Genomic DNA, 25,733 nt, shown 5'->3' on the forward strand with positions numbered 1-25,733 from the left:
GGACAGTAAAATTGACTCTAAAATATTTTCATCTTAAAAACTTAAATATGGACAGCTGCATTTAAAAGTTACATGCTTCGAACCCGAAAACTGCATCTTTTTAGAAACAGACTTAAAAATAAAGTAAAACTAAACAGCCTTGTCATTTCCTTTACTCCCACATAAAGGCATGTAGTGACCAGAAATGTAATATGCTGCACACCTCTTAAAAATGATCTGGTCTAAATGCTTCACAATATGTTGGCAGGTAATTTACTTCTTAGTCTTAAAGCTAACGTCTGTGAAAAATCTGCTTCATTGGCTAAAAGATTAGATCTAGGCTCAAAAGAAAACCATATATTAATGCATCATGTTAATACCCTGCATCATTTAGGAAATGTGGGGGCAGGGGTGGAAAAAAAGAAATCGAACCCCCAATCATGAATACAGTCAACTTCACAATCTGGTTTACGACAGTTTCAGGAACTTATGATCTCAACTGCCCGTCTCAGACGTTTGGAACAGAGTTTCTTCTAGATTAAGAAAGGTATGAAGTTTCTACATCCAAAAGCAAAGATTTATCATAGCACCATCACTGCACTATTGATCATCGCAATGGTTTCATCTTGTGACTACTGGAAAAAAACGTGGTATGGGTTCTCAGCTACTTTCGAAATCATCAAAACAGTCAAAATTTGTCAATTTCTTAGGTCTCTTGCAATAATACAAATGCTTTGCTTCTTGACACTAGTTTTGTCATAGTACATATACACACAGTATCTTTGAAAGGCAAGGGGGGGGGATTAGAATATACTTTTGTCAATACCAGTTGTAACAGCAACAAAAGTCATTAGCACGAAAGCAGTACATTTTCAGAAATTACTTGGACACAGCCATTGCAATGAAGAAATTTCTATTTTTTATGCACCCACATCTGCTGGACATTTATTGGAATCATTATCAGTTATTTCCACATGCTCGAAAGTGGCCTCTCAAGGTCTTTTAGAACAATCTGTGCACTCAGCCCTCATAGCAAAAGAGGCTGATTTATTGGCCTGAATCAAATGAATTAATCAAGCTTCCATTACCGAAAGGGATTTGAAAATAAACTTGCCTGGCTCTAGCATGGGGAGTAAGCAAACTACTGATGTGAGAAAATGTTTAATAATGTGATTAATAATCAGCACTGGGGACTAAGCCTTTATTGTTGCTAACGAATTATCTGTTGAAATACACATTCCTCTTTTACCATCCACTGGTAAAATGACTACGAAGATGTCCAAACTACTGTATTTGCCAGTTTTGATATTTTTAGAAAATGGATGCTGACAGAAACATTGAGGTGACAGCACGGATAGCAAAAAAAAAAAAATCACCAGTTTATGAAAATTTTACATGTCCGATTAGTGTATTTCACCTGGCGTTCAGCTCACAAGATGTGATTGGGAATGGGTCTTTTAGTTCATAAGGCTGCAATGCAAAATGAAATGGTAAAGAAACCCCAGGGTGAATATGACATCCATCCAAAACTATCCCCACGTTAGGAAATCAACACTTTACTGCAGTAGGTATTTACTGCATGACCAACCACACAAACTGCATTGTCTCCCATGTCTCACAAAAAAGTAATGGGCTACAGTTCAAGCACAAGTAACATACCAATATCCCTCAAAACAGTGTGATAAAGAATGTACTTAAAAATTAATTGCTTCCATTTCATAAACTGACTGACAACTTCAGAATCACACAAAAACAGAAAATAACACTTCAATATGTTGTAACTCAACACAAGAGCCATTTTTTTTCTAAGGAAACCCCACTTGTAACAAACCAAAATGTAGTTACAGTTCTTCTGGTTGAATATGCCAGTCTTGTTCCATAGTCATAGAAAGCTAAATATAGATGTTGTTTCTTAAATATATCTCAGTACTGCTACACACTAAAGAGTACCTCAGTATTTTAAATAAGGTTATATTTCTGATTGCATTTCCAGGAGTTCATAGTCACGCCACATTTTGGAGTCCCACTGGCTATAGCTTAATGTTGTTTAGGTCCTTTGCTAGAACTTGTAGATAGGCTTCATGAATGGTACTGAGGAACTTGGAATCATTCTGTTAAAACAAGAAAGGAAAAATAATACAATTGTTAGCCCAAATCAGTCTTGATTTAACATCCATCAATCCATCCATCAGTTATCTAACCACTTCTTCCCATTCTGGGTCACAACACAACTCTGGGACACAAACACACACGCGCACAAGGGCCAACCTTGCCTGAAGCCCATTAACCTTGAACAGTGGGAGAAAACCAGAGTTCCTGGAGGAAACCCACACAAATGCGGGGAGAACATACGAACTCCACACAGAGAGCACCCCAGGTTCAGAGTGGAACCCAGGGACCCAGTGTTGCGATGCTAACCACCTTGTTATCCTCGATTTAACATTTCCAGAATTTTGCATTTCTATTTACTTTACATATGAATGCAGTTAAATAAGAACACACAACAGTTATTAACACTAAAGTATCCAGCAATAAGGCATTTACAGTGCCCCTTGAATAGCTCAACCCACTGAAGTCGCCTGCCTAAGTGCAGGCTGAGTTCTACGATCTAGAAGCTGGGGTTATATTACTAGCTAACTGTGATCAGGACTCCCCAGTGCTGAAATGTCAGAATCACACAAATGGTGATTCCAAATTAGATAGGTATATATATATAAAAAAAGCGACAACTCTAAATTTAAAAAATATTTATCTCCATATTGGAACAATCTAATGTTTGCTAATAACAACGCAAAGATCAATGAAGGATTTAAGAAATGGAATTTGCTGCCACTGAACTAAAAAGTGTTAAAATAGAAAAGAAAGAAAAGGAACCGAACCTTCAGGAGGTGAATCAAGGCGTCTTGGAGCTGGGTCTTGCTGAACAACGCTGTGGGGAGACTGGTCGGAGGGTCGGCTGGCCCGAGAGTTAATGGAGAGGTAGAGATGAGCTTGATTTCGGTCTCTGTCGGCTTGGCTGCAGCCTGCTGGAACACGCTGGGGGACAGGAGGACTGATGGCTCCACTCCAGACACCGCTGAGACAGCCTGCATGGGTACAACCTGCAGATAAAATACCCAGAGTACTGCTCTCGCTGGCAGAAATATGTCCATGCTAACAAGACTCTACCTTGATCCTAAGGCCCTGCACTATGCAACATGTGGAAAAGCAAGCTGCAAGCAAAATATGATATCTATGACTTTAATTATGCTTCAAGCATTAGACTCTGAACAGACACTTACTGGTAATGTATTTGATATGCTTTTAGACTGTGCAAAAACATCCACTTCTTTATTTTGCGGAAGAGACTGAAATAGAAAAAAAATGCAAGAATTATAGAAAAAGTGTAGACACCACACCTAAAAAATCTTTTAAGTTATGAATGGAAAATGTATCTGCCATAAATATCAAATACACATTTGCTATAAAAAATGCCCACGATACATTTTGATAGACTAAAAACACAGCCTTTCATCTGTGAAACCAATGGCAAAGATGATTCTATTGAGTAAATAGATGACAACAAAGCTAAAATAGAAGAACAGCAGATATAAAATTACCACTACTAAAAAGACAGGGGAAGCAGACAGATAATGATCACTATCAATAACAAGTCCTGTGCATCCATACTTATTTTTTTCCCTCTCAGTATAAGTTTAACCGAGTACAGAGTGGCCATTTCTATGCTCAGATCAAAGATAAATGCACATCAGCTTCAAGGACTCTTCCGCAGCTTCGTCACGTTCATTTTGCAGGAGCTTCTTCCTCACTTCGGTATTTGACTTAAGACATCCAAAATCCAGCAAAGCAATGACTCATTAAGCTGCACTTGCAGCCTCATATACCACTGGGCATCATCAAATGCGATGTCATTAAATTGCTGGTTTTGTTTCAAATGATTGTCACACCTTACTGTTGCCAAAGATGAATACCTGAATAGGGGCTACTGGCATGCTGTTGAACGCTCCTGGTTTGACCACAGGCTCCTTAAAGCACTCCGGTGTTGCCAGATGGCTGTGGGAAGGCAGGAAACTGGGAGCGAGGGCTGGCTTGTGCAGGACTGGCTGCTGCAGCTGATCTTGCTGTGAGGGCGTCTTGAGCTTGTGGAGGAAGTCCTGGTTGACGAAGCTCATGCCGACGGCATTGCTTCCTGCGGCAGGGGGGCACAGGACAGGCTGAGTGCCCACTTGGGGCGAAGGGTTCAGTGGCTCAGAAGCTGGATGGCACACCAGGAGTGGCGACGACATGTGGGCCTGCTGCATCCCCATCACCTTGCTGCCATCGGAGCCCCGTTTAGGCAGAGCACACTCCGTGGGGCCAGGGGGGTGAAACACTGGGCTGGACCGGATGTTGTACTTGGGGATTTTCTTCACATCCGGTACAGGGACGAGCGCTGCAACAGGGTGCATCTGTGTGGATGCCTCGTTCTTGGCAGGGGTGCCCAGGTGGTCACTGCAACACTCCGCTGTAACTCTGGGCATCAGCACTGGCTCAAAGGGGAAAGGCGGCACAAAGCTATGACTCTGAAGGGAACTATCTGGTGGGCTCGGTTCTGTGGCATTCTGATTGGGGAAACTCATGAGGTTCTGTTCCTTCGGCAAAGAGCTCCCAAACAGCTCCTCGATGGTTATCTGTTTCGGCCCCGGGTGAACAAGCTGAGGACAGAGATTGGAAGACCCAGAAAAAGACATCATTTTAGACAATTAGGATTTGTGAAAAGAGGGCAAACTTTCATGAAGAAGATTTCTGAAGCAAACACAAAATACTAAAAACAAAAAACTATTTCATATAGCTTTAAAAGTGGCATCTCAGAACGTGTTTTAAGAATTGCAAATCACAAAATAAGCACATACAAGAAAAACAGGAGGTTAGACACGCAGTAAAAGATACGTGGTCATTAGGAAAGAGAGCAGACACAGATGCTAATTAAGTAAAAGCCTTGCTGAAAAAGATTTTGAGTCTAGATTTAAATGCACCCCGGGTAGGTGACTCTCCACTATCCTCGGGGATAGAATTCCAGAGCTTTGGGGCGCAGCTTGTAAAGAGCATGGGGGACAAACAGGAGACCCGAGTCAGATGAACAAAGACTGCGAGACGGGGAGCAAATGCATAAGCCAGAAAGGTACTGAGGTGCCAAGCCATGCAGAGCCTTACAGGGTATGTGTTAAATTCAAGGTCACATTCTAGGTTTGCAAAATAAAGGAAGGCTGCTTATAAAGTACATTTAATCTACACCTTTTTTAGAAACACATCGGTGGGATAACAAATCACTTTGACAGGCTTAGTGATGTGGTGTTTTACTGATGTAAAACCAGTTTAATGGAAATGGGGAAAAAAATCCCTTTCATAAAGACTATTCTTTCATATTCTATAAAAAATTAAACTGAATATTAGGATATTAGAATATTAGGATACTGAAGAACATTCTGGATCATTCTGGAGAACACATGGTTAAGTCTCTATGGTATTTGCATTTTTAACTTTCTTAAAGCATTATGACTGACAGTACCTTTTCTTGTTGGGATAAAGACTGTAAGTGTTCAGCTGATTCTGCAGTAGATTTAAGTGGCTCACAGTTATGAACAAATTCAGTGCTGGAGGCAACATCTGATTCACCAGCTTGATTCTAAAAAAGAAAAAAACTTTTAATCTCTTGATTTTGAAAATAAACATTGCATTCAATTTTAACATTAATGAGTTTAAATGATAAAACACCGATGTACAACTACCTACAAAGAGTAGTTCAGGTGGGTAGCTGCGTCAGCATGCGTAGGCTGCAAAGGAACAAGTAATAGGTTTATTCCATGCTGAAAAAAAGAAGAAAGAGAACACAACGTTTCGGCCGTGGAGCCTTCTTCAGGTGTGCTGAAGAAGTGTTGACACCTGAAGAAGGCTCCACGGCCGAAACGTTGTGTTCTCTTTCTTCTTTTTTTCAGCATGGAATAAACCTATTACTTGTTCCTTTGCTACCTACAAAGAGGCAGACTGGAGGAAAGAATTGCAAAAGAAATTTAAATTCCTTCATATACTGTACAGCACACACAAAGGTATGGGACAACAAATTAAACTTATTTCTGCTTTACAGCTAAGCAATTTGTAACGGTGATCATAAAATGAAGATGAATAAACAAGTGCAAAATATTTTTGGGGGTTATTCCATATTTGCATTTGACCACAGAACAAAAAATTGACCCAGTGACTTTCAGAGTGTAAAAGTCATTCTATCCCTTTGAGAGAATAACTGCATGAAGTCAGCAACTTAAAATAACAGTGTTGACTTCACTGGTCCAATACGTTTGAAGGGCACTGTAAATAAGGATACTGTACAAAGACTAAATGAAAATGTATGTGAAACAGATTAAATTCCCAAACGTGCATTACTCATCATAACCACAAGAAGGCAGCAGGACAAGATGTGTAGCCTTGTCTGCTATAAACACCAAAGAACTAAAAATAAACTCACATCTCAAAATCAGTTAACTATAGAGCAATGTACTAAAGTACTAAAATATCTTTATGAAAAAGTGGGAGAGAAGGTAAATTATACACTCTTATCCCAAGAAAGTTACCAAGTAAAATTATAATTTGGTAGAAACAGAACTAATGGACAAAGGTATTGCTGTATATTTTCTCATATTCAAGACAGATTTAACAGTATTCTATTAGTACAATGTGAGACATGACAGATGAACCCAATCTGCATTCATGTGCCTACTGTCTTCACCTCCCCTAGTGAAAAGTGCCCTACTTTCCTGCCTTTCCAAATATGTCCTCATTTCAACAACCGCTTTTGTGCTTTCAGGAGAGCTTTTCCATGCATTCTGTCACAATAAATAAAGAGAAATGTGCTTTGTTCCCACACTCAGTCGTAGCTCAGGTGAACCCAGCTCAACTTGGGAAGGATATTCTTTTGCCATCAAAAAAAGAACAAAAAAGTCATCCTATGAATTACCCAAGCTGTTTTTATTAAAGATCATGATTGTTATTTTATTTCAAATGGACTGTGATTAATCAGAGCCAATGGGAGTTTAAGTGCTTGTCACTGGCACTGCAATGGTGCCCAGTCGGTAAGATCTGGAGTAAGGGAGAGAATATTACATTTAATGAGTCACATATTGGTCATTTATGAACTACCCCTAAAATTACACTGCCGTGCAAGTTGCCTGATGCAAAGACAGGCTTGAAGGGTCAGCCATTCTCACATCTGGGCCTGATGCAGGCAGTGTTGGAGGATTAATCCCAGATTAAATCACTCTAAACTTCCTAAATCCCCTCTCAGCGAGTATGTGTCAGCTGCAACCACAGCCAATCGGAAGCTACCAGACAGAACATAGTATGTAAGGATTACTGTATGATCCATCTGGAATGAACTAGATGGCAAAATGAAACGTGTTCGGAAAGGAAAAAATGCAAAAAGGATGCCGTCATCATTTTCTTATGTACAATTTCAGACATGCACTGAAAGGGTGCACCAAAAATGAGTTTCTGCAAAGCCCCATGGACAGGCTAAATACGATTGTTTTTGTTAGGGACAAAATACCTAGTGTAGTGAGACCACAATTACAAGGATTTGCAGCTATAAACAAATCTTAAATCTCCTCTCCCAATCTTACACTTGGCATTGCTTTAAAGCACTGATATAAAACACCGATGTGGTTGGTTTGTTATGACTGGGTTCGACTGAGCTAAAGTTCTCTCTATGAAAACCCTCTTTCTCAGGAAATTCTTTGTTTTTTTCCCCACCAAGAAATATTGTGGAAAACAATAATAAACAGACTGGAAATTAAATAAGTTTAGAATACCCAAGAGTGGTAATTAAATAACTAAAACAATAAGAGCTTTTGATAGCCTGTTCTATCCCTAGAGTCCACACCCCTTTGTGCTTTCACATATACAGCCGTTCTAGATTTAAAATAGCCAAAACGACTTTACTCCTAAGCAGCTAAGACACATATAAGCCATCTAAACTACCAAGTAGGCTATATTCAATATCAGACTGGAAATTAGGGCTGGGCGATATGGCCAAAAACATTATCACGATAAAAATTTTCATATCAGTCAATATCGATAATTATCACGATAAATGTCAAATCATTATTTCTTTCAAGTTTAAAGGCAGATTTTTTCTCCTGAGTGAAAGTTGAAGAAAACAGACAGTTAATTGGTAAATTAAACAACTTTTTTTTTTTGAGAACACAACAAACACTTGCCAAACAGCAGAAACATTAAACAAATCTGTTACCTGCCCGGTCTGCAACACACACGCGCACTCGCGCAGTATTTTGTGCGCATGCGCATATCATGCGCAAAGCATAAACATATATATCGAACATTTATCGAACTTTTGTTAAAATTATATCGAGGAAAATTATATCGCGATAATTATCGTTATCGAATTATCGCCCAGCTCTACTGGAAATATGGGGGAAAATGCTGTCAGATGATAGAAGCCACAAGTAAACTAAACCTTTGACATACCCTTTCATACTCATCCTTTGCTTTACTGAGCATCTCCAGGATGTCAATAGGCCTCTCTTCCGCACAGCCATTGCTCTTACTGGGAATGTTTCCATCAGGGGATGCCTGCTTGGCTCTTTGTATTTCCTGTTTCACCACTCTGCAAAAACAGCACACAGACTAAATATTGATTAAAAACGTGATAAATGCTAGAATCTCTAAAACGCACTATAAAGAATACACCAGTGTCATTTGTCGAAATCATCACTGCTACTGATTTTTTTTTAATGAAACAAATGGTATCTTTCAGGGGAAAACATTAAGCAGTCGGACATTTCGGAATTTAAAAATTGAGATCTTGTGTTCCCCACCAACTAATATTTTATAGACTTCCTTTTAAAAGAAGCTTCTCAAGGCGCTTTACAGGAAAAGTAAAAAAAAAACAAGATAAGGCGATAATTTTAGCACAAATTAACACAAGGGATTAGTAATTCAGTAGAAGGTGCTAGGAGCAGACAGACACCGGTTAAATAAAACGGTTTTGAGTCTGGATTTGAATGCGCTCAGGGTAGGCAAATCCGATCTCCTTGGGGATGGATTTCCAGAGCTCTGGGATGTAGCATGACGACCCTGTCACCTATGAATGTAAAAAAGCATGAGGGACAAACAGACCAGAACCAAACAAAAAGGGCTGTAACGTCGGGAGTAAGATGGAGAACACGATAAGGGAGAGTAAGGATATTGAAGTCTATATGAAACCTGACAGGAGGCTAGTGCTAGGACTCCAGGACAGGAGGAAAGTGAAAGTGATCTTGTCAGGATTATGACTGCCGAATTCTGGACTTATTAATGTTTGTTCAATGAATACTTACCAGCAAACAGGACATTGCAGTAATCAATTCTAACAAAGACCAATGTGTTCACCAGCTTTCCTGCTACAGAGACAACATATAGTCTGGTGATATCTCTGAGTGGGAAGAATGATGTTTTTACAATATTTTGCACGAGTGGGTCAAACGATATGAACGTCTTGTGGGCAGTTTTACAATAGAAACCAACCTGCCTATATTAGCGTCAGAAATTACAGTTCATATCTGGGCTGTTGATAACTACCGTTCTGATGTAATCAGACATCTCATCTCCACGAGAGAATAGGTGTGATAACCATCTCAAGAGGATAATTCAAAGCTGTCTGCTTTAAAATCATCTACAGAAAAAACACTGCCTGCAGATTATAAAATACACAGCACATATTGTAATGGCAACAATATCAAGATAGCTTATTTTTCCTTTATCAAAAACAAAGGATATTCAGACTTGTTCCCTAACCTCAGGGTAAATATGGTTACAAAAAATGTATTTGGCATGATTCAATGTATGTATTTTCTTGCCCAACTGAAATCTGGAGCAATTTTTCTCTTGTGTGCAATTTCCATAGAATATCCCTAATATGGAGGCCAGCAAGTGAGCATCAGCAATTAGTGATGTGCTTGTAAGAAACAAACATTTTCAATGATGCCAAAAATCTACTATACATTCTGTAACCCATAATAGACCTTGGGGAAAAAAAAACAACCAAGTAAAAGAAAAGATTTCTCACTCTCATTTTCTAATCAGTACAGAACCAAGTGACAATTGCAGACTAAAATAACTGAAGAAAGAAAATCTAGGTTTTACAAAGGAGGCTGGATTCAAAAGCGTAAGTGGCACATTTCCAGCTCATGCAAGTAGTTCACACCTTCTTATTTTTCCTTCATGTGCTCGGTAAAACTGGAAAAAGAGTCTAAAACAAATTGGTCTGACAATTTAAGCCATGCACGCTGCATTGCTTAACAATTCACAAAGCCGGCAGCTTGAGTGGATGATCTCTCTCTCAAATAAATGGGGTTATAAAATGGGTGCTAGTTTAAGTCTTCTGCTTTCCTTGCAAGTACACAAATAAAAAAGGAATTTGGATGTTTAGAAGTGAAGCCTTGTAGGGCTGGTAAAAGTTGTTTTATCTCGTTTCCAGACCCATCAATATGCATCTTTCATAAAAAGGCAAGTACAGTTACTTTAATAAAAAATTAAAATATGTACACATAATAATCTGTTTTCAGATGGTTGGAAAAGTGTTCTGAGGCAGCTCTCCAGCAAATGACCTACTTCTCACTTGATTGTAAAATCTTATGTGTATATCTTTTATATGAGAATCACAAAGCATCCAAAATCTAGTTCAAGAAAGTCCATTTAAAAGAGCTTGGCTGGATCCAGTGATGAGCACTAGAAACTTACAAAAGGGAACAGGACAAACAATGCTGCATTTTAAGATGAGATATCTATTAATTGACCAGGTGGCAGATCAAGAAATCAAATGTGTTTCACATTTTTTTGGAAAACTGTTTAACATTCTTTAAACGAACACCAGCATATTGAAATCTTGAACAAAAAATCTCTTGATACCAATAGGCATTTTGACAAAAAAAAAGCCTTTTATATAAGTGAATAATGGCAAAATTTAATATCACAACTTGAAAACATACAATTAGACAAGATTTGGAAAAAATGCTTTAAAACTGGCTCTCCCATATTACATAAGGCTTTTCTGTTAATCCACACACAACACTTGCCTCTCCAGTTAGATCAAAGGCAAAGCCTGTCCTGTTTTTATATCTAGTGATTACTACTCTTAACCTTGCACATATTATCAGTGTTAATGCCAGCTGTTACTTAGGGCAATTTTTCAGGCAACGCACATTCTCTTCTTGTTACTCCATTTCCTTAACTTGGTACTCAGATAATAAACAGGCATAGCATTTACCCAAGCATGGGTACATTCAAACCCTGAACAAGCTTTCTTCTCAAAATAAAAACTAAATTGCCCATACACATAGATCCTCCCTAACCTCAATCATTGCTGAGTGGCTGGGATAAACCAGCCAAGTGAAACACTCACACCTGCGACTTCCCAGGTGGCCACAGCGACGGACGCGCTTCTCCTTCAATCAGCGTTGAACCTCCTGTCCGTTGCTGTAGCACTTGTAGTGTGTCAGAAGTGTGTCAAAAATGATAAATGGCTCAATGGATGAGTGGGTCAGAGGAGTCTGTCTATACTTCATTCTCTCCCTGTGCGGGTACAGGGTTCTGTACTATAAACTGAGATGTATAATGCACAATTGGCAAGTTAAAATGGCTAAAAAACAAAAACCACTGAGATTTTTTGGAAAATACAGGTTTTGCAAGTTAACTAGGAAACAACTACAATTAGCCAGCTCAGTCCCTTGACCAAATAACCAGGTCTTTTGACCCAAAGCACTTGTCATTTCTGTGTTGAATTCTTGTCTTTTTTGCTCTACTATTGATGGACTGAATATTGTAACACCAAGCCTAACATCAAGTTGCAAATCTTTCCTTAGAAAATACAGGCTTTCATAAAGTTTCCCCCAAATTGATCACCATGTAACAAGGGCCAGATCTACTGCGCTTTTAATAGTCTACACTGCAAAGCAGGTCATAAACACTCTTCCTCCAGCTGCCTAAAGTCACAACCCTGGCATTCTGGGCTGAGTTACTACTGTACATACTCTGTCGTGGCTCAAGAAATGGGCCCTATTGTAAAGGAAGTGTTTTCTAAGGGACAGTGTCTGTGCGCCACTAGTTTGTGCCAATCCAGGTAATGAGCCCTAAGGTAGCTCCCCTACCCTTCCTGAAGGTCACCATGTCACTTTCAGTTCCAGTATTACACAATAACTCTTTCATCTGCAGTGTTCGTGACAAAAACATACCCACAGCCAACCTGTAGGTTCCACAGTGCATGATAATTAAAATCATAATAAAAAGTAATTTGCATTAGGATGATAAATGATTAATGCAAAGAATTATGATTATGCTGCAAGGTCTATTTGAAAACCTGTGGCATGATGCTTTCTGGGTGACTCTTTAGAATCATTTACTTAGGATTATATCTTCTGTAAGGTTCCCAAAACACTTGTTACCATAAGAAATGCATATCGGGGAATCCAGACATGCAGACTTGTTAGGCTAATTAAACCTTTTTTTACCGAGAGGTGTAGTTGACTCTATAACTCAGTCAGAATGTTGTGCCTACAAATAAATAGGTTTATTATCAACTAAACATAAGGAATACAGAATTAGAATAAGGAACAACATTGCAAGGAAGGTCAAATACGACAGTACTTACTGTGACATGAGCTGGGCTATTCGTTGACAGTCATTCTTGTCATAAAACCAGATGCTGTAAATGGACACTGTGGGAGGAAGGAACAGAGATGTTAAGCCAATATTAGGTGTGCAGCACATTTCCTGCGGACTTCACAGGAAGGTCCAAGCCTGATGGCAAGTTACTGTAAGTGCAGCTTTGATTCAAGGCTTCATAATGAACCACTAACTTCTGGAATCTGAACCACCATTAATTAGCAGTTCTCCACCGGGAACAGCCAGAGGTATAGTGGCACAGAAAATCTGGCAATGGCTAAATATGAAATATGGAGAAATATAAACATGTTTTAATTGGAAGAGATCTACTCTTTTAAAGATATCAACAGGAAGCTGTTTTAGGCAAATGATGTTACACTGCTTTGAACAAAATACAGTACAAGTGTCTCACTGCACCAGATGGTTGCAAATTGCAAAACGTTTTTCAGAGAACAAGTGGACCACCACACTCCCTAACAGAAGGAAAAAAATATTCCTAGTTAACTAAGCCAATGGCACGATTCAGCACTTTGACCAGATCAGTCAAAGCAACAACTCCTGGTATTAAAAACTGTACCGAATCCCTTCTGGGGGGGGGGTCAAATATAGAACTCGGCTCACCAATTATGAGGAGCAAGCTACTGGGTTTTAAAACCCTGTTTCACAGTGCTTAAACGTTTCAAGTGCTGGACAGACCACTAAATATGGACGAGACGAGGTTTACTTAAAACATATAAAAAACTTGACTTAAAAGACACCATGACTAAAGAGACTCTTTTCAAAACCCCATTTTTTCCCCCAATGAAAAAATAGACTACAAAGCCCTGTATACTCTTACAACATTAAAATACACGAACTGCCAGATTCTCTTTAATGTCCAAGTTACTGCACAGTGACGATTGAGAAAACGAAAACTCTCAAACGTAGGAAATGAGGGAGCTTTGTGGCTTTAACAACCCCTATCTTTAGAACTCAATGAAAAATACTGTACAATTAAATTACTTCTGATGGCTTCCTTCTGAGTTCTTAAGGTCAAGACTTGGAGGTTCAAAACATGGAGGAGTAAGTGATTTATAACTACCAGAATAATATTCCTTCAAATACAAAAGAAAAAGAAGCTGTAATGAAGAAAGAGGCTGGAGCCCAGACCCTCAGACCACATTTCTTTCAGTATCACTAAAGAGGGGAAAACACTGATCTATTCTCCTGGGGTTTAAATGCAATACGCCACAAAGAGGCTTTTGCGTGTTGAGGGATAATCATTTGATGAAAAATCAACTCTAAAGGCAAAAGGATTTGTTTCCTGAAAAATAAACAAAAATCCAGAAAGATTTATACAGTTAAGTCAATGCTCCTTCTATTGTTAATCCTGCATGTTATATTCTACATCAGGAGGAAAGAAATCCATTGCACACCCTCTTATCGCCAAACCTTAACACTACACCCTGCCAACCGCACAACACTTTAGGAATGAGATTAAAACAAAGGTAAATGTTCCCTTTCTTAAGAGGAAAAAATGTCAGTGCACATTTTTCAAATGCAAAAACAGATTGATCACGATTGGATCACCAAAACCCAGATGACCCAAATTTAATGCTAAAATAGTTTCAGCAAATCACTCTCAAAATACAAATAAAGGAGTCAATGGCTTTTTCTGGAATACATTAATATGTGCTCATCTTCAACCCATGTTAAGAGGGATATCATGATTATAAAAGCTGAACCTTTTCTTTGAAAGATATAGTCCATGTAAAGATACCCCACAGCTTTAATGGCAGCCTAATGGGCGAAAAAGATAAGGAAACCACTCAGTTCTCTCACAAACATGCTAGCAGGAAGCCATAAATGCACGCGAATCAGCTCTGTCTGCCGAATGTATCTGATTGTTTTCTTTGTGCTTCTGGCCAGGAGTCACAAGGAGTTCCCATTAAGGTCTATCATTGTCGCTCAAGAGGATCCACACAGCAGGAAACACTTCGCTTACCGGAGTGCACAGCTAGAAATGACAAGCCTTCACGCTAAAGTAAACATCACTGTGTTTGTGCACAAGGGCAAACAGGTCTCTAACACAAGGGGACAGAGGGTGTCATTTGCCCCACAGACTTAGTTACTAGGTCAGCAAAATCGGTAGCTCAGTAAAGGTGGCCACCCTGAAAACACTTATCTGGTGGAACAACAAGCATAAAAATAGTCTTAAGACAAGGAGCGCACTGGCATTTAGCAGTATGCTTTTGCATCACTGCACAATAAAATCTTAATTTCCCTGCTATGGCCAGACACGAACCCACCTGTTACAGCCTCTGCTGTGCAGACAAATTGTTGCCATCTCCATTCCAAAATTTTTTTTAAAAACCTTTTAAAAGCATTGTCCTTTCCAGAGCAATCTGAGCAAGACCACTCTGCCAAGCTCCCTTTAAATTCCCATTCACCTTGAAGAATCATTCTGCCATGGAATAAAGAAACTGGTATTTCTTTAAATATGACAAATGCTCATCAGTGTATGTAACTGCAGCCGATTACAAAGAACGCTGTAGCATACAAAATGCGTATGTAAACTCCATTGTAGCCTCATAAAAATAACCCTCATGTAATTTACATTTCTGGATCTAGGGGATGGTGGCAAGAGATCTAGACATATAGACTGCTACAGTGATAAACTTCACGCTTGAGGGTATGGACCGGCAGACAGAACGAACAGCGAGACAGATATGGGATCTGAAATTACTAGGATTATTAAAGAAAGCAAACAAGCACTTCTGCATCGGCCGTGCTCATAGAGGAAAAAAAACAGATGACAAAGGAGGACAAGGAGCAAATTTTGTGCTTAAGAGCAGTGTTGATTTTGAGGTGTTGACGGACTTGAGCGAGTGCTGGGCGCACAAGCTCTACAAGGAGCTGGTACATCCAATCAAACGGAAAGCATATCTCCCGGGTCTCTCTCAGTGCGCATTTGTCAGGGGTCCGGAGGGCTAGGGGGGCTACAGCTTTCTAATTATTTTTTAAGTATTATCCTAAAACTAACAAGGCAATTGGGTTCAAGGTTAATTGCATCTCGCATCCCTGTCCTGCCTCACACAAATCTGGTGCGACAGTTTGTGGTTCACAGACAAGAGAAAACAGGCATTGGTATGCATATTCACCACTCCTGTAACTATAGTTACTGCGGAGCCATAAATACATCATTAGGGAAGAACAGACAGCCCTGCAAAACGTGAACTGCATTTTCTCATGAGTGACTCAAAAATCTCAGCTGTGAAAGCCTCACTGACAATGAAATTCCTCTCTTCCCCTCAAAGCAGTGCATGTGCATTTCAAAGCATCTGTTGTGGCACCAAAATCAGCTGCCAACTTGCTATAGAAATGTTTCTTTACATTAGCAAAAAATGTAGTGTACTTTTTCGTTTCTGGAAGTACAAAGGTTCTCTCTGCCAGCCCACGTATATAAAAACGACTGCACTGATATGCTGAGGTGGAAACTTCAAAAGACGTTGTCTATCACAAAGGCTCGTTATGTAACACAACCCCATACTGACATTTTAAAAGAGAGGCACCAAATCCTGAAATGGATTAGGGAAAACGTGTTCAGCAGGCATGATTTAGATCAAAGTAAAAAGCGTTTCCTTAAACTTAAGCCCAAATGAGAAGTAAAGTAACTGTAAAGTAACAGGTAAAGGTTCATTCCATGCTGAAAAGTAAATAAAAGAAACAACATTCGGCTGTGAAGCCTTTTTCATGAGAGAGTAGAGAAGACCCAAAGAGTAAGGTAAGAAGGGACAGGGAGCAGTGGAGAAACGGGCATGAAGCAGGTGATAGTGAGAGTCCAGACTCGGGGAGAATGGGAGGAGAGGTGAGGAGAGCCGACACCTGCAAATGAATAGAGAAGATTTAGAAGGAGATTAACATGGGACATGAGTGACATGGGAAGATGCAACCCAAGTTTAAAAATAATTTTGGTTTCGGATGTCCTTCTGCAACAAGAGTTCTGAAGTCCCTATGTCAGGACGCAGACAGAAAGATCAGTGACCGTAAGATCTTGGCCGTTAAGAGTTGAAATGGGGAACTATCGGTTTGGTGATATGCTTGATTCTCACAGCTCTGACATATTCCCTGAAACGGTCAGACAGGCTTCTTCATGTCTCACCAATGTAAATAGCTGGGCATTTTCTATTTCCAATGTAAATGTAACTGTCCTGCACCCAGTGAATACTACTTACTTTAACCTCCTTGTTGCAGCATTCTGCATTCTTTCCAAGCCTTCCTGCAATGATAGCCTAAGGTGAGGAACCATCAAGCAGTCACAACCTGAAGAAACCTATTTTGTATGGAGGCGGCCCACACAAGAGGCCACATGCTACTCTAGCACTGCCTCTTACTTCTTCAATGCCTGGTCACTGCAGAGAGGAGCACTGACAGGGCAATGCAGTATATGCAGTCATTGGCACTTTCCACAACCAGGGCATACTGAACACTTTCGACATCAAGAACTGTAAAACCCAAATTGAAGAAAAATCTCCCTATTTCACAAAAACCAGAACCTTTGAAATACACTACAGACACAATAAAATATACCTATATCTGTACCCATTAAATGCTTCCAGCAATAAATGCTACAGCTGGGAAGTGAAAAATAGAAAAACACTCTGCTGATTTACTATATATTTAGACATCTATGCTTGCTACACTACCTGGATTAGCTCAGGCAAGTCACTGCTATTAAAGTCCTTTCTTAAACAGCAGAATGACTCAGTAGCTATTTCATATTCAACACCCACACTGATGCACAGTTGCTTGCAGGAATAAACTAAGTGCATCCATTCAACTGACACTGTTCAAGGAAGCTTGATAGACTTCCCAAGATAAGGGGGAAGGGAAGTGATGGACCTATTCTCAGGTTCTCCAACAAAATAAGCAAAAAGCCAAATGGAAAGATTTTTTAAAATGTTTTTACTAAGGTTAAAAAACAAAACAGTAAAATTGTTACAACTACTGTAGGTAATTACTGCAATCAGCCAGATCATTGTCATCAAACCTACAGTTACAATAAAGAACATAATTTTAATGTGCTAAGGGTTTAAATACGTGGAAATTACTCTAAACAACTAATTATCTTATCGTTTTCTGAGGAAGTATTTTTAAAATAAAAGTAAAGCTGTGAATCATAAGAAACGGAGGGGATTCGTTTCAGAGTGTATCTGTAAATTCTGCCAATGATGTGTGTTATCAAGCTTATCTATTTTTGGAGTCTCAGATCCTAGCAACGATGGAGTACTATGTGCTAATGAATTTACCTGGGGACTTGCTGAGGTTTTCAGAGCAAGCCAACACTGGGCTTCTGTTCCCCTCATCAGCAGCAGGCAGTGACAGCACCGTCCCTAACACGTCTCCGATTGATAAGCAAAGCTGCTGTTTGTCAAAGCCAAAGCATGTCCTCTATCAGAAAAAAAGCATTGAGTACTTTTGGTAATGGAAACAACTCTGTATAAAAGTAAAAAAAAAAACACATTCCCAGAGGCTTTAGCCAGGCCCCTGTTGCTGAATCTTATATATTCTTCGCCGGTGATCGGTGGCGAGACATGACAGGGTGACAACAGTATTAGTAGCACTGCTCAAGTAAGCAGTGTGCAAATCTGGAGGCAGAACACTTCTCGGCAGGAATCTGAGAACTCGAAAGCTTCCTAATTAGTTATTCTGCACTGCTCTTTAAATGAAATGGTAAATAACATCTGCTTACATAAGAGATTTAAGTAATATCTATAACACATGGCTCCAAAATTAAGGATTTTTTGCATTCTTCCTACTCCGTTCACCTGTTTTGCCTCTTCACATCAAACCGAGTCGAGCGCTTTGCTGTGCAGCGTGGAACCCCAAGGACATACTCTGCTTTCTGTTGCAATCTACTGCTTGGGCTCCCTCTTCCTTGTTACCTACCGCTTACCTCTAGGTAAATGTGAGCCCTTGGACGGACAACAGGAGAGACAAGACACTTCGCCTCTCATTTGGTTAGGAGGAGAGATTCTTTTTTTGCACTGATGCCATTCTCCTTAGGCTGCGGAAATGAATTTCTCGCATCTCTCCAAGGAGCGCACTTTGATCAGAAAACCTCTGTATCAGGAGCCAGACCTTAAACATAAAGGGAAGGTAATAAGCGAAATGGATTTGGAAACTTACATTTTTAATGCAGTTCGAGGTAAGACGGATTTTTATTACTTTTAAGAAATGGGAGACGGTGTACAAATTCATTTGGGTGTGCTGATGTGCTGCAGGCTTAAGAAATAAAAGAGCTTACTATCAACCAGCAGAAATTATTCCATTTGCCAACGCAAGTAGTTCAGACGGCAGTGTGTATGGTATTGGGTTGATCATGCAGACTTCTCAGCCTCTAAACATGCCAAGCACAGACTCTTAAGACAGTAGGGTATGTAATCAATGTGCACTGCAATAAACTATCTAGGCATTTTACAGTAGTATGCAATTGTGGACTCCATTAAATTATATCTCTCAATTTAACAACCATATCAAGAAATTAAAAAAAAATGTATTTGAATTGCCTCAAGAGAACAAAAATAACGGAATATCCAGTAGTCCCTAAAGACAGTTACAATCCTTAACTGTGTACTTCAGTTACCTATTTTGAATCCATCATTCAAGGTTTGCTATTACGGTATTAATATCAAGTTGTATCACTTAATAATATTATTAATAACAACACAAGCACGTGTGCAAAATACATTATAGTAATCATAGAAAGCCTCAGAAAAGTTGCCTTTGACATCAAATAGCCTCAAGAGGAGAAATCCCACTATAGTCATAAGTTAATTTTCAAAAACCAAATTAAGTAAAAGAGGGTCATATTCAGCATCATAAAAACAAATGCATTTTCTTCCATGCAAGTGCCTACTCCCCTCTTAAACTGTGTTAAAGTGATACTAAACCAAAACGTACCAATCTTATCGGTCAAACAATATTTGAAGGTGGTGCTGCTTTTCACCCCACTTACGACTTATTGTTGGAAGAAAAAGTGTGAAGAAAGTTTTTGCGTGATGAAAAAGTTTCAAGTCAATCACCACAGAGTGTCCCAAGACAGCAGTATCTTTCATTTTCAGAACAAAATGGCAGTTGGAAAAACGCCATGAGTTAAACAGGAGCCCCTGTTCAAATTATGTTAATGTATGTATGGTCACTAAAATGGTATTTGCCAAGCCTGGAATTAATCGGCCAAACAGGTTTTACTTAAGTTCTGTTTGGAATATGGGATCAAAAATAAAACAATTACAGTCAAGTAGCAGGCAGCTTTAGGCAGGAATCACATCTCACTATATTGTAGTTTCATTACCGTTAGAATAGAAGTGAACTAGCCAAATGCTTAGTGAGGAAGAGCATGCATCCTTACAAGACAAGTTTTGCCAAGAAGGTGATGCCTCGGTTTGGGCTTATGAAGTATTGCTGCACCTTGTGAGCTGTAAGTCTGAACCAGGTTTGCGTGCGACGAAGTTCTCCAAGTTTCACATCAATTAGTACACTTAGATTTCCCAGGTTAGTGGTGTTTTACAAACAAAACAGCAGATGTGCAGCCATTATGTTGTGCAATCCATTTTGTCATGTGTGTACAAGTATTGTCACTTCTAGAGCTCGAACATCTAGAGCATGGAGTAAGTCAAACATTCCTGGAACACTTTATAGAAGAGCTGCTCCAAAAAGCTGATAAGACGATATTATGAAAAAAAATCAAACAACCTCTGATGTACAGATAGACAACTGGGAGAACACAATGGCCATCTCGGTATACACAGGAACAGTAGCGCGTCACATGGCAATAGTCTGATCATTATATAGTGACCACGTCTGAGGCTAACTGGTCACCATGTTTTTCAACAGCAAACGTTAGTGTTATGGGCCAAGTAAAGACAATAAAGAAAAAGAAATAGTAACCAGTTGGACAGCTTGGTTTGCACAAGTGCCTCAATTACACACACATTTAGTGCTTCAATTTGATTCTGGCAGTTTTTACAAAGACTACATGAACTGATGTGGGCAAAAGAAAATTAGCAATTTTCAGGTGCAAACTTGAAAAAGCTTTGGCTACTGACAAAATGTGTAGTTTCACTACAATTGGTGCAGCATTTCATTAAGTTTTGAAAGGATTTGCAGAGAGCTGGGTCAAGGCCATCATTGCGTTCGATGCAGAAACCTAATTACATCAGAAACTTAATGGTACCCAGTATAACTCTCCAGCACTGTGTTTCTCAGCTGCCAGACCTCCAAACATGAGTTTAAAAAGAGAAGAAAAGAATAACTTTAGAATCTACAGAGGTTCCATTACTTAGAAGCCTAGTTCCATGTTCCTTCTCATCCAGAGGTAGACAGAATAAAAGTCCGTTGCCATAAAAAATAAAGAGAACTGTTTTTCTTGAACTGCTGAACATTAGTCATATACATATAATTGTGTTCAAAGGCTTTACAGTTTATTCAAAATGCAATTAATATGATTATACAGAGCAAAAAACAACTGCATGAGAAAAATGTATAAAATCCGATGCATGCAAATCATAAAAAAACATAAGTAAAAAAATCTAGCTGATAAAGATACAGTTTGTGATTGGCTACTATTTAACATGAAAGCCTTGTTTTTTGCAGAAATTACCGTCACAAAAGCATAGCTTTCCCTTTTACCATGTCAAATGGGATTTAGCATTGGGGGGGTTAGTTCGTACAGAAAGCTTTCAAAATATTTCCTTTTATAGAAGTAGGATATCAAGTGAGACTTGAGAAGCTCCAGTGACTACTCAGAAATTCCACCAACACTGGACCCAGTTATCTAGTCTTGCTCCACTCAGGGTATAGTTTAAAGTAGAAAATGTTTTGTGAACATCTGATTTTACTAGATAAAGTAAGAGAAGAAAATACATTTCAATTCTAAAACCCACCAGTACAATAATCAACTGATCTAAAACATGGCAAATGGCTCTGGTCTGGTAGTGATAGTGTGTGCTACAGTGAATAATTCAAGAAGTCTATAGAGTAATAACACTGGCAGTGGTAGATTCTCAGATTAATCTGTCAGTGCAATGTCTTATTCAGCTAAATACACTGCTCACTGCCTGCACAGCACTTTATCCACATCGGTATGACATTCTAGGCATCAACTTCACCACTCCTTTGGAAACAAATAGGGAAACCTCCACATGTAAATAAGTCAAACAACTTCACAGTACAAATCAAATAAACGTGAAAAATAAAATTTCACACATAAATCACAGCAAAAAAAACTTGTCTGGATGGCATCTTCTTCATGTACACCCTATTCATAACTTCAAATATCGATCTGCATGTTCACTATCAAACTCCTGGCTTCAAAATAGAACTGAACTCAACACTGACCAGGCCATCCACAGCACATAACCAAGGCAATCAGATGATACAAGGCTTCCTATTCGTCCCCACTTACTCAAGTTAATGTTGAAAGGTGCACCAATCTCTCAGTGATTTATGAGAAAAGCACAATGGTGAATTTTATGAGACCATCCCACCCATTTTCTTCATCTGCTGCCTCCAGCTATACTTGTACTAACAATGCCCACCGTCTTCAGAACGAAAAGTTCAACAGTTATTCTAGTCGAGAACATACTTGAGGACGAAGCGGTTTCTCCAGGGAAATGCAACTTGGCAGGCAGCAAAAACAGACCAAGGAGAACACCCAACAGGCGAAAAAATACACATCACCAGACAGGGTGCTGCCCACGAGAAGGATGCACATTTACAGAAAAAATGGATTTCTGCTGTACTGTGCAGTTGACCCCTGGAGACAACACTGCACTTCATTAAGACAGCTTGTGCTCAAGTGCTAAGGAAGTGAATCCACATTTCCCAGCGGCTAGCATTATCCTTAATAAGAGTGCTAATGTGTCCTAATGCACACTGTGGGGCGCTTTCTAACTTACTCATGGAGCCAACTTTGCAAATCATTTGGAAACTAAGTACCGTGAACTACATGAAGAAGGCCGCTCATTCAAGCTAGCAATAAAGTTAATGACGGCAGCCTAAAAACTCTTTATGATCAAACGCCACCAATGAGAACCCTGTGGCGCATCAGTGCTGTCTATAGCTAATTCACGTGAACTTCCATTTCAGATCCTTCCCTTTTACCAAAAAGAAAGTCTTCCATGCTACAAAAACTTCTCCAACAAATCTTTCCGCATTTTTTTTTTCCTTTTCAACTCAGATTCTAGAAAGAGAAATGTGTGACTCTTTCTCCCCCAGGTCTCTCCATTGCTTCTTGACCTAGTATGAGATAGTTAGAAACAGCACAAGAGGGCACTTACAGTTTGAATTTCTGTACAGAAGAAATGGGTCCTGGAGCTGGAACTCTAGGTCTTTGTTAATGGGCTCCACAAGATTTTTCATGTTCAGCCGGTTCATTATCGTAAAGCCATGATATGGAGAAGCTGACCTACAATTAAAAAAAATACCATTTTCAAATTCTGGAATAACACTTGTTAAAAACCTGGTAGCTCACACAAACTAAAAATTCAATTCGGGAAAGCTTGAGCTCAGCACCATTAAGACCAGTGCATTTATTCTACATATAAAGAGAATATAAGTGGAGTAAGAGTGTTCTACAGAACTAACTTTTTTAATAATTCAGAATTTTCCACATCAGTCAAAAAAGAGACTGCAGGGAGAGCAGTTACATGTTGCATTCTGTTTTTGCAGTGAAAGATTGAGAGATTAAGATTTGTCAACAGTGTAAATTGATATTTTATCACACTGGCAGTCATTATGCCGTAAGTGAATCTTAAAATCTGAAGGCCTGACTTGTAAATATATACTTTCTAAAAATGTTAAATAGATCTAGTACGACTTAAAATTGCCAAAATGTCTTTTCAAGTACTATCCAGTGCCAAGTGAATTGTTTCCTATCTTTCAGATTTAATGTAAAACTGGAGTCTCTGACTCACTGGTCTACAGCACTGGTTACTGACACCTTCTTCTCTCTTATAGATTTTCAGTCTTAACAGTAGCTTCCGATAAAAACTAATTATAATGGAAAAGACAATATGGTTTACGTCCATGATGGACCCATTTAAAAACAGGGGCCTAACTGTAAATCCTAACTGCTCTGGAATCTAAAGCAATGAATACAAAATGTATTACTCTATTTCAATAAGTGTTCATACTAGCTGTTTCAATCTGCAGATGGGAATATATTGTATTATGTGCTTCACAGCTCCTTCCAGAATTATTACTCTTTACACCTTAATTGTTAATTTTTCCATTACTTCCAAACCACAAACTACTCTTGACTATTAAACTATGAACAAGACAGCTTTTTGATAAGATAGTTTGAGATTTAAGAAGATTCTTAATAAATTCATAAATCTAGAGGCCTAATCTTTACAAAAACACGTGTACTGGTGACCAGAACCTTGATTTTTTTTCTGGGATAGGGGAGGAGATCATAGATATAAGAAATACTCGTATCCGACTTCGAATACGTTACCTGGCGTACACAAATAAGGTACCCTCAATGTCGGTTTTCTCCTGGAATATAATAGAAAAAGAAAACAATCTTAAAATCTTACTTCAAACTCCTTTTCACGTGTTGGTTCAGTCTAAATTAACATCAATTATGCAACGCCAACTTTGAGAATTTCATCTACAAACACCAGATGTACTAACAAGACTATCCGTACCAGCATTTAAAATGCTCATTCACCTTTTTTAGATTTAGAATCTCTTTATTCGAAACCGTTCATTATAAAACATTTCCGCCGAAGGGAGAGATGTCAGTTAATATCAAAGTTGGTTTCAATATGTGCTCCATACAGAAACTTCACTGAAGCAAGCCTCAGACCCGCGGCTTCCAAAACTATATGTCGAAAAATTTTAATACACCTTACCCATTCGTTTGCTTTGGAGTTAAAGGTATAGAGTGCTACCTGCCCGGTTACATCGATGATTCTATTAATATAAGGGTCATTCTGTTTTAAAGCTGCCAGACTCATATCATGTCCTACTTTACTGATAGCCTCCATCTTGGATTCTAAATCCCCTGTACGAGCATCCTACGGAGGGATTTCTATGAACACTCCCTCCTCGTAGGGCAACAACAGTCCTAGAAATAAACGTTCCTACTGTAACAAAGGGCTTTTTCGTTCCGCTTAGTTCACTATCGAAGGGAAGGGGAAAAGATTATTAGGTCACTATTCAATCGTAAAAAAACGATTTAAGATTTTAGGACTGTTTTATTTTTCTTTCTCCTCAGGCTAATCATGATATTTTAGGAACACAGAAACACACAGAGATGAGTATCCGACCGGGTAAAAATCGAAATCCTAATACGACTGAAAACGGTAATTTCAACCAGAACTAAGCTAATCAACGTCACAAACTCCAAATAATTAATTGCGGACTATACTCTTATGTATTTATTTATTTTCATTAAAAGAAGTTAATATATTTTACCGTTATCTAAATTGTTTAAAATTATTACATTATGCTGTCTTCAATCTATAATGCTGGATTTATACACACGCGTGTAAAATACAAAACCTGATGGTGGCCACAAACTAAATTTAATACAGACGTGTGCAGAACATGCATTTATCTGGTTCGAATGAAAGCGCCTCTAAATCTAGTAACAGATTACAGAAAAAACGCAGGAGGTCCCCGTTTACAAAAGCCTCAGTTTAAACCAGTCCCACGTTGTACATTTTTAATAAGATTATTTGTCTATTAGCCTATCGAAGCTTGTAAGGCGGAGTTAGAGTTGATACTATCCTGTTTTGTGAATGGTAGAAGGCGGAGCTGGCTTTTTTGCCTGCTACTCTACAAAGTGTGCGTCTTTGAGGTTTAAAATAGACACAGACCAGATTTCTCAACCTTAAATTGCCAGTCATGACTCCCCTTTCCAGACTTTAATGGCACCGGTTAAATTGGTTTAATCTGTTCAAGCCAGTGCTTAGAATCCCCACATACCTAGGGCATTCTCCCTTGGAGCAGTGCTGCACATATAGCATTAAAATAAGCTGTGTGACATCCAAACAATCAGAAGAGGAAAAACAAAT

General features: G+C 39.0%; 1 protein-coding gene across 2 annotated transcripts; it reads right to left on the reverse strand.

The window, feature by feature from the left end:
* Positions 1-647: 647 nt before the first annotated feature.
* Positions 648-24,719, reverse strand: dcp1a (decapping mRNA 1A). 2 transcript variants are annotated; one of them, XM_088915351.1, is made up of 10 exons: positions 24,567-24,719; positions 24,167-24,207; positions 22,989-23,116; positions 12,656-12,722; positions 8,497-8,635; positions 5,528-5,644; positions 3,951-4,673; positions 3,261-3,326; positions 2,859-3,065; positions 648-2,090 (listed from the first exon to the last, which is right to left on the reverse strand). In XM_088915351.1, exons 1-10 carry the CDS (start codon positions 24,699-24,701, stop codon positions 2,010-2,012), a joined length of 1,704 nt encoding a protein of 567 aa, XP_088771477.1. In that variant the 5' UTR covers positions 24,702-24,719; the 3' UTR covers positions 648-2,009. The 2 variants fall into 2 exon arrangements, with proteins under 2 accessions (XP_088771477.1, XP_088771476.1); XM_088915350.1 differs by having other exon boundaries at positions 2,859-3,080.
* Positions 24,720-25,733: the final 1,014 nt, after the last annotated feature.

This window comes from Atractosteus spatula, chromosome 5, assembly GCF_055471065.1.
Source record: "Atractosteus spatula isolate fAtrSpa1 chromosome 5, fAtrSpa1.hap1, whole genome shotgun sequence".
Classification (NCBI taxonomy): Eukaryota; Metazoa; Chordata; class Actinopteri; order Semionotiformes; family Lepisosteidae; genus Atractosteus; species Atractosteus spatula.

What these genes read in the sequence shown, in the direction of transcription:
- dcp1a (XM_088915350.1), bottom strand. Translation starts at nt 24,701, where the DNA reads ATGGAGGCTATCAGTAAAGTAGGACATGATATGAGTCTGGCAGCTTTA. An exon ending in ACTCCAAAGCAAACGAATGG is followed by an intron (nt 24,208 to 24,566) that starts GTAAGGTGTATT and finishes ATTATATTCCAG; the next exon opens with GAGAAAACCGACATTGAGGG. An exon ending in CAAAGGATGAGTATGAAAGG is followed by an intron (nt 5,645 to 8,496) that starts GTATGTCAAAGG and finishes TTTCTTTTTTAG; the next exon opens with AATCAAGCTGGTGAATCAGA.